This window comes from Eleginops maclovinus, chromosome 8 (genome assembly GCF_036324505.1).
Source record: "Eleginops maclovinus isolate JMC-PN-2008 ecotype Puerto Natales chromosome 8, JC_Emac_rtc_rv5, whole genome shotgun sequence".
NCBI lineage: Eukaryota > Metazoa > Chordata > Actinopteri > Perciformes > Eleginopidae > Eleginops > Eleginops maclovinus.
The window spans coordinates 5,222,106-5,235,303 of NC_086356.1; the positions used below are offsets into that span (position 1 = coordinate 5,222,106).

Here is a 13,198-nt window from a genome sequence, read left to right on the forward strand (position 1 = left end):
TGTGGCCAACAAACATTTGTGATACGGATACGTTTTTGTAATCATCTCCTCACACGGCCAACTTTTTGGTGTGAAGAGGTTAAGTATTCTCATTTAGTCACTGGTTAGTAACCCCCATTTTTATGACACAGCTTTGGACCAGTGGGGTATTCACTGATGTATTTTATACCATGGAGCGTCACGTGAACATCTCTTAAGCCTGTGTTAACCACAGAAAATGCCAAGTCATATCCAGGTTTTAGGACTCATTCCTGCACCACTCTATTTATTGTGCACTAGAATAAATGAATATCGTTAATGGCAGTTGATCAGTAAATAAAGGGAATCTCATTCATTTGTGGCACAGACTTTACATACTTTGTAATATTTGGGCAACAGTTAAGACATCAAGTATTTTCAAGTCAAAAGTCCAAGTGAACTCAGGAGTCATTGGTGTTAAAGTCCACGCCCGAGACTCTCTGGACTTTGTGAGTTGAAAGTCATCAATTCTGTGAGTCCACACAGCCGCCTTGATAGGATATTAATCAAACTTCCTACGGTCCACCTCCTCCATCAATATGCTTTGCGTTTCACTGTGTGTACAGCTCCTAAAGTGTGAGATACATCAGATAGCTGCTCCCTTGAGGGTGTTAAGAGCTAAAAGGGTTTAAATGTGTTTGTTGTAATAGAGCAGTAAAGATCAAAGGATTAGTGTGTGCTCTGTGAACAGGACAGAAAGTCCCTCAGCTTGCATACAGCTGCTGACTCCATAAAAAGTAAATACAGCTGTCTAAATGCACTGCTCTACCGTGCACATCCCATCACAATCAGCAGGAGTATACTGTGTGTGATCCGAACACATTACACATAGTTAACAATGCTAATCAGCTTCCTTTCCCACATAGACGAACGTGAGTGCTGAGCCCGGGGATTACTCATATTTGTTACAGCAGCAAGGAGGCAGTTGGATTGCACACAGCGGGGTTTCATAGAGCAACAAGCAGCGAGGAGTGAAACTTCATCTGCTTCTTGTTTTTTTCGTTTTTTTAAACCTGTACCTGAATAGCTCTGCACGGCTTGCCAAGAGCTGACGACATCCCTCAGAGACGGCGTTGGCTTCCCGCCCGCGAATATCACATTCTCAGGGACATAAACGTCCGCGGCACAGAATGCAGTATCGAATTTGAATTATTTTTCATAAAGACCGCTGTTCAAAACGAATACCTTCCACGTTGATTCCCCATCGTCATTTGTAAACTTTGTCTCCAAATTGTTACACATTCATTTTGAGAGAAGCAAAATCAATACCTCTGGTGCAACCTTCACTCTGAATTAAACTGAGGGAACAAAAAGTGCTGCTTTTATCATTTTACAGGCCCTGCTTCTATGGGAGCTTTATGAAACCCCACTAAATTAAGTAAGATGCCTCACTTGGAAGGTTATTTGTAGTTCAAAGCCTGAACAACTTGACCTTTTCAGCGCTTTTTCGAAACAGACATAAAATACTATTTTACTGCACTATTTTATTTATCTTATTTGCACCATGTATGTTGAGTTGTTGGAGGAGCATGGGATATAAGATATTCATTGCCACAACATATACGTTGTATATGCTGTGCATATGACCAATAAAACCTTGAAACCTTGAAGAAGGAAGCACAGGAATCAAATCAAACACAACTTTGGTGAAGCTGCAAATAAAAGCTCTTTAAAAGTTTAATCCAAGAGTCGAGTCAGATATCCTTTATTCATACGGTGTTCCATCAGGAAAAATGTAGGTAAAAGGCAAAAGGACTGACCACTCAATTTAAAGAGGCCCTATTGTGCTTTGTGGGGTTCTCACTTTGCTTGAGTGTGTTTTATATAGGTTGTTGTGGTCTGCAAAGGCTTGAACCCCAAAGTTCATAAAATACAAAAATGAACCTGAAAATCAGCACTATGTCCTGTTGTAAACTTTACACAGGTGTTTTAATTCACTATCGATGAGGTTAGATAACATTTCTCCTTCTTTGAAGCAATTATCTCAAGCAACATGATTACTGCCACATTTAATAATCTCCTCTGAAGCCAGTAGAGTCTGTGGACCTTTCAAATCAGTCCGAGGCTTTTCTTTTGTGAAGAGTTGTATTTCCTCACAGCGCTGAATGGTTTCGCGTTTCCCTGTCACCTGAGACTGTATTGAGGGAACAAGCCGTTGGGAGTGGGGGGTTGACGGGAGACTACAGTTAGAAACAGTTCAGGAAATTAATGCATTCGACAGTTGTGCGTGAGTTGTATCGATACGGGTGTGTTTGCGCATCAAAGGTATTGTTTAGTAACAAAGAAGTGAGCAGCAGGGGGGTGCAGGGCAGGGAATTCGAGATGTTGGTAGGGGAGGGGCTCTTTCTCGTTGTAGGTATCATTTTCACTCTTATTTCCTTACCTGTGTCATGATCTATAAAGTGATTTCAGTCTTTTTTATGCAGGCTTTATGTATTCAATGTATGTTTGCTCATTTAGAACATTTTGAAGCTGATTCCTAACAGGATGTCAGTAAAGTTGACTGAATATTGAAGCAAATCAAGCATAGGGGATTATTTGTTGTATTTTACTCTCAACAGCATAGAAACTATTCTTACAGGGGCCACCGGAGCAGATGTGTTGCATATAAATAAGGCCAACGTCACTTCATTCCAAAAAACATTGGCAGTATGCTGCAAAATCAGCCTCCTCTTGTGTGCCACTGTGTTTCTGGCGAAGGCATTTGCTCTCATTCAGCCACAACATACGTGTTAAGTCCATCTCTGAAGCTGGGCATAGCGCATATGGTATTTAAATATAAAGGGGTTAAATTAAATCGGCTAAATAAACACATAAAAATGCAGCAATGCAAGGTAGGAGCAACATTAGCAGTTAATGCTAACAAAACAACACAAAGAAGGAATTCCCAAACTCTTTTTTTTAAATGAGTTTTATGATATATATTATTTGTATGAGATTATATTCATTATACATTATATTTTTCTTATGATTTTATTATAGAAATCAATTCTAAATTAGTCCAATAAAGAACAACAGAATTATTTGTGCAGTTAATTATTTTATTTGACATTATCTACTGTATATATCCATTATATAATAATCCATTATAAATGTGATGTACAAATAATGATATTGTATTTCCTATTATATTTATTAATTGTATGAATAATTCAATCTTTATGCATTATTAATGATTTAATCTCAACAAGTGTTTCCTAATGTATTATTTACTCTTCTTACTATTTTAATATAAGGAGTTTTTCCACAGACATATGTTTTCATTGTTTGTTGTCTTCAAAGCTTGATTTGTCGTCAATTACCTACACTCCATAGTTGTTGAGTTGCAACTCCGGAAACTCACTAAAACATGTGTTCAATGCATTCACGCACATGCTTTTGCACTCTCTGACGTGCGCAGGACAAACACGGAGACGCAGACAGACAAATTTCCCCTTCTTCTTTCTCTGCTTTCCCTCTCACGCTCAATTGACCTCGCATTCAAATCCCTTGTCGTGGTGCATCGTGTCACTGGGCGGGAGTTGTTGGGTCATGCTCTCACTTCACCGCCACCCTTGCCTTTTATCTGATGACTCCCAATCATGTTTCCCTGCGTCAAAACAACCTTTCCTCTGAGGTGCTGCACTGACCTATATCGCACTGAGCAAGTAAACACAACCAAGGGGGGAAAAAAAACTGCCACGGGTCAAAGGGTAGGATTTCGAAATGCGTAATCCCTAGAGTGTTTGCTGATGTGTGTTTTCCTCTAGTGTTCCCTCCCTCCCTTCTTCTCCTGCGAGGATTTAGACCCCCTTTTGCAGCTCGGAAAAGTAAATAAGGTGTGTTATCTCTGCCAACATGACCTAACTCCAACTTCCTGGTTCTTTTTCAAATGTCCCTTCCTGCTACTAGGAAGCCGAGCCTTGGTTAATAATTACCGTCGCCACACACTCATCCCAGTGGCACTGAGGCTTCCAGTCTGTTTACTGTTTTCATGTTGTCTTTTTCCCTGCTCAATAATTCTTCCATTGACAGTTTCTCACCCATGCCGTTCCGTGCTGTTAGGTTGCCGCACAATTGTCTGTCTGATAAAGTGTGAAAACTAGAAGGACACCGGAGATATGTGAGCTGCAGACTGGAAAAAAGATAACGAGCCAGTGTTGCTAGCCTCGTTCTGGCTCGAGGGAGCCGTCACCTGGCAACCAGGATTTCTTTTCGTTTGTGTGTTGTTTGTGAATGTACCGTTTCGGGCAAGAACAACAGAGCTTGGAGTGAAATGACAGGTGAAATCAGCATCAGGTGCAACCTTATAATGTGTCTATGTGCACTTTGTGTCTGCAGGGCGGGTGTCTCTGGTACGCATCACCGACCTGAAGCTGGAGGGCCTACAGTTGGGCGACCAGGGCTTGTACGAATGTCGAATCCTCTTGCTGGATGAACCCACGGATGAGTTGCAAAATGGCACCTGGACTCGGCTCTCTATAACCGGTGGGTGGGGTGTGCTTGTGTTGTTTTTCTTTTGCTTTATAGGAGAAAAATCAGTGATCGTGACCCAATCCAGAATGGCACTTGGAGAGACCTCTGGCAAGACGTTTTTCCATCGGTGAAAAGAACTGTTAGTCAGCCTCGGGCCCTTCCGCTAAGTTTTATAAAAATAAGGCCATTCGTTTTTTCCACCCTGCTGACAGTCAGATTCACAACCCTAACAGAAAAACCGATCTTTCCTGGGGAGTAACAAAGCACAACACCTGTTTGAACATTGGAAAATATTTGGTTTGAAAATATAACATCTCTCTCGCTTGGTGTGCCAATCAAAACACAGAAAGTCAGAATGGACCACTTTTAAAAACAGCAGAGGAAGGCCAGCCGCAACTGTTACGTTTGATAATATGCTCTTGTTTGTGCCTCATGCTTTCAGTCCAGACCTCACTTAGAATCACACCCAATGCGAGCCAAGATCACAATGGCAGCAGAAGCACATCTTTTATGCCAAGAGTTGCATTTAAAGGGGAACCAAGGCTGCATTAGTCCAGATCCTTATATACACAGTTTCTGGTCTTGTCACAATGTAATATCTGAGATGATTGGCCCTTCTGTAGAACCATACTTCAAACTATACTGCATCTGTTTATTGTACGTAATGTACCACTTTTTAGGGGAGGATAATACATTTATGTAGAGTTTCTCTCAGCCTCTCGGTGGGCGTTTCCCATGGCAGTGTTTGACTGACAGCTGAGGGCCGGTGTTGCTATGAGACGCAATGTCAGCTCCTATGGTGTGCTACTGGCTGAAGCGCATCGTAGTGATGTAGCCTCTACTCACTATTATTATTAGTATTATTATTATTATTATTATTAAAGCAGTAGTATTAGCCTAGCCTAGCTAAGCCTAGTCATTGGCAGCTCTCACAGTGTCAGTGTCACTCAGTATACAGTACAAAGGAGGGGGGTTAGCGTCAGTCTTTCACTGTAAATAAAATGTGCATTTATTCTTTCATACTAATTTATTGACGTATAACTAATCAGTTTGACATAAGAGCTGCACGATTATCAAGAATTTCCCGTATATCCTACTTTATTCTCCTGTCTGCCACTTCCTATACAATGACGTTATTGCGGAAATGTTCCCTTTCTATGCCAAACGATACAATCAGTCTAAAGGTTCCCAATGCATGTGGATGTTTTTCAGCCTTATTAAGCAGAAAGTTGCCTTTTCTACTCTTTAAAGCACCACTTAAACTCTGTGTACACTTTTACACAAACTTTTTTAAATGTATACTGTCTTGACAGATCAGGTAATTTGACTTTCTTCACACTTTTTATTCATGACTGGGTCTAAATAAAACATCTAAATATGCTTCATTATTTTTTTGTGCTTTGAAGTTTATACGCATTTGGGAAATCCTTTGCCACAAACACACAGAACAAAGTTGGGCCTCACGCTTGCAGATCAAAGTGTGGCGAGACAGTTGCACCGAGTTGGCCTGAGTGCACCTGTTAGAAACAAGCGTAATATAACAGATTATGACTGAGGCTTTGAATGCACCATCACTGACATGCCTCGCAGGTTTGCATTTTACATCCCTAGTGTTTGCCTCAACATATATGAGATTGTCATGCTTCCATGGTTGAAATGCTCAAAGAACAAGCCATTCACATTTAAAAGTGTATTCTTTTAGAGCAGGATTATCTGCTGGACGTTTTTCTAATTATGCACCAGAATTTCACCAGGTCTCTCCTGTGCACCGACACTAAAACAAACATCTCAAACGGTAATCCAGATAAGAAAACAAAAATGACTCTTAGTCCTGCAGAAAGCAACTTTCCCCTCTTGTTGTTTATTATACAAAGTTCCAACAAGGGTTCAAATCAGAAGAATTGTTGCAAGCGGTTTGTTCAGGGTCGGGCGTTAAAGTAAAAATTCTCTGTGTGTCCTCTTATGAGATCAAAGTGTAAATCATTTATATTTGGGACATCTAAAAAGGCAGCATGTTCACTTTGGCGCTGTGTGAAATAATAATGGAACTTGATGGGAGTAAACTGAATACAGACTGCTGCTGTCTAATGACGAGGCTGAGCTGCTGTCATGCCGTACATGAATTGATAAAATGCTGATAAAGGAGATAAAAGACTTTTGTTTGCTCTTCTGTTTTTTCTCTTTGAAGGTTTTTCATGTTCTGTAGAGTTTTATTTAGCTAAATTTGCCTCTATTTTGGGGCTGGGCTATATATCGAAATTGCGGTATAAGACTGGATATCGTCTTAGATTGTTTTACTTTCTTTAGTCCTTTTCTGTTTTTTTAAGGCTTACAGTGAAGTGATGTAACTTAGCAGCAATTACATCCACATAACTGATAAATATTTGGTGAAAGCACCAAAAGTCCACCTAACGCAATATCGATATCAAGGTATTTAATAGTAAATATGGTAATATGTGTCACCCAGTCCTTATTTAGGTGTAGAATATTGTTTTATAAATGAAACAGAACTAGATTTACTTTAAATTAATTGATGTTAACCTTCAATGATTTACCCCGTAGCTCCACCCACCTTCGCAGAAACCCCGCCTCCTGTGGTGGAAGCTCTGGTTGGAGGTCCCCTCTTGCTTACCTGTGTTGCTAAGGGCAACCCCACTCCAATCATCACCTGGCTAAAGGATGGCAGTGTCATTCAAAGGACAGAAGATCAGGTAAGTTATTTGATGAGGAATATGGATTTAATGTATGCGTCTCTACATTTTACATGACCTTATTTATGGTTTCTAGTTTTTATAAATCGCTTTGGATTAAAGCGTCAGAAAAGTTCCACGTTTTGTAGATGCAATGTCAAATGCATTTCACAAGGGTTTCATAGAGTATGTGTTTAATGTCATGGTAACGCAGTGTTGCAGCAGGTAAAGACGGAACTAGATTGAATAATTTTACACATAAAAATAAACAAGTGGTTTCAGTCCGGGGAGTCACGATGTAGTGGTCGGGTCCCTCCAAGTATCTACAAACGAGGCTTTTTGAAGTTGAATTAGCTAGGCAGTTCAACCATATTATGACTTATTCTGCAAACAGATTTGGAACTTCTTCAACAAATGTGTTGTGTTCCAACAAAGTGCGCTACTTACATTCCACATCTTTGAATCCATCATAAGTATGTATCACATGTACAGTATGTGTGGGAATATCCCATAACTACGCTATCTGTGGCATTTATGTATTTATATGTTCTAGTTGCATCCCTGCGCCTTTCAGCTGATCTGATAATGATGTTTACAGGAAGGAGCCTTATCTCTGCCAGCAGTGAGCGCACAGTCAGCAGGAGAGTACACCTGCCACGCCTCCAACTCGGAGGGGAACGTGACCTGTGTGACCAAAGTCAGGATCAAAGGTCAGTGTGTGTGTGTGTGTGTGTGTGTCTGTCTGTTCCATTCAGTCTATGTGTGTGTGTGCGCTTAAATTGGCTGCATGCCATCCGTTTCTCTTTCTCCTTGTTGCATCATATGACACAAGTCTTTAACAGTCACTCAAACTGAATTAACTCATGTTCTGGTGCTGTGTGGATAATATTGATATCATGATTCGAGACAGGATTTCATTTGGGATGTAGAGAGTTGCTTTATCGTCATGGAGCTCTGCGTTTGGTTTAATTTGCAGGCAGTTTCAGAGATGTTACGTGGTTTTTAGGAGTTTGTGAAGCTGCTATAGTGCTGGAGGGGAAAAAAAACACGTCTTTGGTCTTTTAGAATTCTAAAAATGTTTCTAGTTGATTAAAAATGTACATTTCTCTTGAGCTGTGTGCCTCAACATATGTCATTAAATCATAAGATGAATCAATAACATTTTGAGCTTGACTTATATTTAGGTCCAGGTATACAGTGTTCAGTAATTGTGGTCAATGCTTAAATTCTGATCATGTGACGCTTCTCTTTCCTTTCTCTGCTGTAGCACAGATACCATAGCAATCTGGTACTGTCAGAGCCCGAGACTCATTTGGTGCAGTCGTTATCTAATGGGGACAAACAGAGGGAGGATTTCATTTTTCCTGATATGAAAACAAATTTAAAATAGGAAGAGAATATATGTGTTGAAATTGGAGCGGAGCTAGACACCAAATGTTAGCTGTTAGCAGCTGGAGGGAAGTTTAGCTTAAAAGTGGAGCTAACAGCTAAGGTAAACGCAGATCGGTTTCAGTTAGAGAATGACTATGATAAGGATATAAGATTATTTGCCTAAACCTTATATTTACTCTAAAAAGGGCTTGAACAAATGTTTTCAGCATAATCTTGGAAAATGTAGGTTTTGATGAGAAACTTGAAGAAAAGCAGTTGTTTGAAGGAGATGTGTAAGAGCATTATAAATACATATAAAATACAAGTGCACATGGGTAATAGCTTTAATAACACAATTGTTTTTCTTTGATCTAGGACTTAAATTTGTTGCATTTTTATTGATTGGGTAGACTCTTCCATAGTTTCATGTCGTTTAAGAGCGACTGCTAATTCTCCACATGCCTAAAATGTACGAACCGAGTGCCCAATGTGAGGACAAACACATGTCGAATATGCAAATGTTCTGCTATGTATCATAGGATTACACCAACACAGCACGGTGTAATACATTGTGCTGTTTATTCCTGACTCCTGTTTTGTACTCCTACACCTACACCTACTGCTGAGTCTTTTTTCCTCCGGAGGGCCAGGACTCGTCTGGAGCGTGGTGCTGCTGCGCGGGGGAAACTGTCCCTTTTGCGTAACGTCTCTGGAATCTCTCAGTTTGAATAATAATCAACCCGAGCACATACCGCTTTAATACTGTCAGTCTTAGTCGCATTATCTGAGCTTGGCTGCGTTTCTGTGCCACATGGATGGATCACAGGAGACTATTAGCTGATCTGGATGATGTCTAAAAGCTTTCGGTAACCTCCAAACTAATGCATGTATCCGTCAGGCGTTTAAATACACTTAATCTATCCAGTGTGGTCGCTGTGGAGAACATGTGAAACTCCAATCCCCCTTTTATTAGCGCACATGTTAGCGCTCTGCACGCTACAGGAAAGAGGGGGAATGTGACATTTTAGCACCACCTTGTAACAGGCCTTTGCGATTAGTTTACTAGGAGATTACATAAAATTTGACAGCGCAGAGTCTCGGGGGTATTTGGTATTATTATATCTTCAATTATTTTGTTTCTCAAAAGGTTCATTTTGACAGCTTTTCTCCTGTGCTTTGGTGTAATTGTCAAGTAGTAATCAGGATTTTTGACACTCAAATCCACAGCTCATTTTCTCACAGCAGTATCAGTGTTTGTTGCTTAATCTAGTGACACATTTACTTCTACACCCCAATGCTGGAAAGTAACTAAATACATTCACTAAGATACGGCACTTGGTAATGTTGGAGGTACTTTACTTACCGTAAAAAAAGGATTTCTTTTTCTTTTTAATGCCTTATATTTGTCAAACACCTTTTATAACTTTGTAAATTTAGATTATTAATCCAAAAATATTGTCTTCACATACATTCATTTTCTTGTGTTTTTTTTCTATTTTGTTATCGAGCAGTAAGTAAAAATGATTTGCCACACATCATTTTGGATGCAATCATTCACCAGGGTAGTATGAATGTCTTATTTATACAACATATAAATAAAAGCCATATAAACATATCAGTATTTCATTTTTTAAATATTAGGGTAGTGGTTCATTCTTGTATATTACAACACCTCTTGTAATAAAGCATTTTTGATTTTATACACATTTTTTAAAATGAATCATCACCAAATAGCGCATTGTGCACAATGAGATCTTCTAACTTTTTGTACTATGTACAATGTGGTATCACCACTTTAAGTTAATGAAAAGAATTGAGTATTTCTTCCACCTCTACCAATAATAACACATACTAATAATAATACAAATGCAACAGATACAGACTAAGATTCATTTAAACAAATCCCAAAATAACACACTAAAATATAAGCACACAATATTAATTACACATTAAAGCGCACTGAGTTTGTATATGTAATGAATGAAGGCGGATAGAGGCAGCTTCATATAATTCCACATGTTTTGCACCAACATTCAAACTTAAATGTTTAATATTTCCCTTCCATCATTGTTTATGTTGATTCCATTAGACCTGATTAAGCGAGGAATCTTCAGACAACATGTGTTTAGTGGTTTCACATTCACACTACCGAGGAGAATACTAATCCGATTCTGTGAGGAAGAACATGATCAGAGTTTTTTGATGTGTAACTCAAATAAACGTTGTGTGTAGAACGTTGCGCATCTTTTGATTGATCAGTATCTCTCTTATCTTTCACATATTCACACTAAAGGAAAACATATCTGAATCCTCTTTATTGCATCTATGACATTTAAAAGATACTGAAGGGGAGAGTAAATGCACATTAAAATAAGAGCTATGGGGGAGACAAAGGGTTATGGGTTACTGTGAGGTCGGTCCTGGATTTAAATCATCTCTGCCGTTCCCCTTTCTGATGAAAGATGAAAGACACACACTATTGGATCCATGATGTTCACTTTAGGGGTAACGGAAGAAAGGGGGAAATAAATAATGCAATAAAGATTATGAATAATTATTATGAACCTCAGTTTATCTTTTGGAGTAAACCATGTACTGATGCAAGACCATGTGCATGCATGCGGTCCTATGGCTACACTACGTGTTGAATACGAACACATGCATAAAATAAATTGAAACCCCCAAAGATTTCTCCCAGACCCTTTATTCCATTTTGGGGGAAAAGGATTTAAGCCAAAATCTAAATGATCCAAAAAAAGAGAGTTATGGATGAGACTTAAAGGGGCCCTATTATGCTTTTTGGGGTGTTCTCTTGTCATGTTGTGTGTTATATAGATTTGTGTGTATGTCAATGTTCTGCAAAGGCTAAAATCCAAAAGGTCCCTCCAGAAAGAGTTTCTGCAGAATCGTTGTTTACGTTCAAAGCTCCTCTAAAGCTTTTGAATGAAGCTTTGAATGACTGCCATCACATTTAATAACACTTTCACCGTAAGAAAGAAAGCCTTTTTTTATTTCTGTATAAATGTGTTTTATTGTGCTGTTAGATTGCTCTGAGACCGCCCCTTTAATACAGGTGCTTGTCTCCATTTGTGTCCGGCAAGCGAGGGAGCAAAAGGTTTTTAAGTGCAGTGAAAATGTTTTGGTAAGAATAAACGTCCAAAAGTAAAGATTTGTTTCACACAAACCCGTTGTTTTTCCAATAAAAGTTTACTTTTAACAGTACTGTAAAAGTTATCGGAAAAGATAGACATTGCGTGAACCCTATGCTTCAAAACATATAATAATATAAGTGCAGCCTTGTGTTTATTTGTACTATGCAGAAATGCCAGGCTTTAACACAATAATTCCCCTGCAAATGAAAAAAAGAGTAACTGGGGCCGAGTGTAATTCAGAGTTTTTCCACTATTCCTGCAGCCCTGATGAATTGTGACTCTTATGACGCTTTATCTCAGCTCTTACATAGATTGTTCCGTCCCCCACCTTCTTGCTGGTATAACGGACTAGTCGCTTATGTCGTTATGAGAGGGTGCAAACAAAGGTTAAACTTGTGTATAGATTGTTGAAACTGCTGTTTGTATAGCATGAGGTTATTCAGGCAGTTGAAGGAGGTATTAGACTCCAGATTTTGGCCTTTGTAGACCATTTACATGCACTTAAACCCACGCTATAGGAAAGGGAAAACCCCCAAAAAGCATAATAGGGACCATTTAATTGACCAACCACCTTCTGCATGCAAAATAAGGCGTCATGCTTTGAATATCATTTTTTGTATTTTCTTAGAATTGATTGGTTCTTTACTTTAAACTCTTCTGTCTTTATTATATTTTATTTTATATTTTTATTGCACTTTCATTTTCCTTTTGTTCCAACAATTATTACATAAAAAAAAAAAAAGATCCTGTATTTTATATATTTTATAAAATAGAGCGAATTGAGTCACAAAACTCAATTCCCCACCCGATAAATGAAGTATTTCTGACTCTGGATGTTTTCCAAACGGCAATCATTCTTTGGAAAATTGCCTAATTTCAAAGACATTTTCTATCATTTTAGAGAATTACATCTTATTCTATCCCTTTTTGTAATCACATATTTTGTGACTCCCTACAGGTCCGCCTGTTATTGTCATACCTCCCAAAAGCACCTCTCTCAACAAGTCCCAGAATGCTTTTCTCCGGTGCCAGGCGGTGGCCGACCCCCCCAACATGACTTACGTGTGGCAGAAAGGTGGAGAGAACGTCCATCACATCGAGTGAGTCCACTCTTTACTCTTTGTTCCTGAAATGAAGCTTTTTTTTTTCCTGCACCCTTTTGATGTTTAATGCAGGTCCCTCAGCAGGTGGAGAAAAATGTTACCTGTGTGAGCGTTCTGTTTTATTCTCTTAGTTCTCTGAGATCTGGATTGATTTTTTCCATCTAAATCAAATCTCACTTTGCGCTTTTGGTGGAAGATTGAAAAATAAAATGCTTCACAGTGAGGGAGCGAAAATGAAATCAACAAAAAGAGGTGATGGAAATGTTAAATAAATAAAGGACGTGTGTAAGATGAGTCAGATTAACTATCTGAATACGAAGATTTAAAAAACATATGTTTATTGAAAATGAAAGGTCCATTCCCCTAAAGTCTCTATCCTGTAGCTGTAGCAAAGGTAAACGTGGTTATC

The 13,198-nt window shown here is 38.9% G+C and overlaps 1 protein-coding gene across 1 annotated transcript in view; it reads left to right on the plus strand.

Annotated features, from left to right (window-relative positions):
• igsf9a (immunoglobulin superfamily, member 9a) overlaps positions 1–13,198 on the plus strand; it is a 45,380-nt gene that overhangs the window by 11,892 nt on the left and 20,290 nt on the right. The window contains 4 exon segments of the mRNA XM_063889783.1: positions 4,339–4,485; positions 7,036–7,184; positions 7,762–7,873; positions 12,645–12,786. Of these exon segments, the coding sequence (XP_063745853.1) occupies positions 4,339–4,485; positions 7,036–7,184; positions 7,762–7,873; positions 12,645–12,786 (550 nt within the window).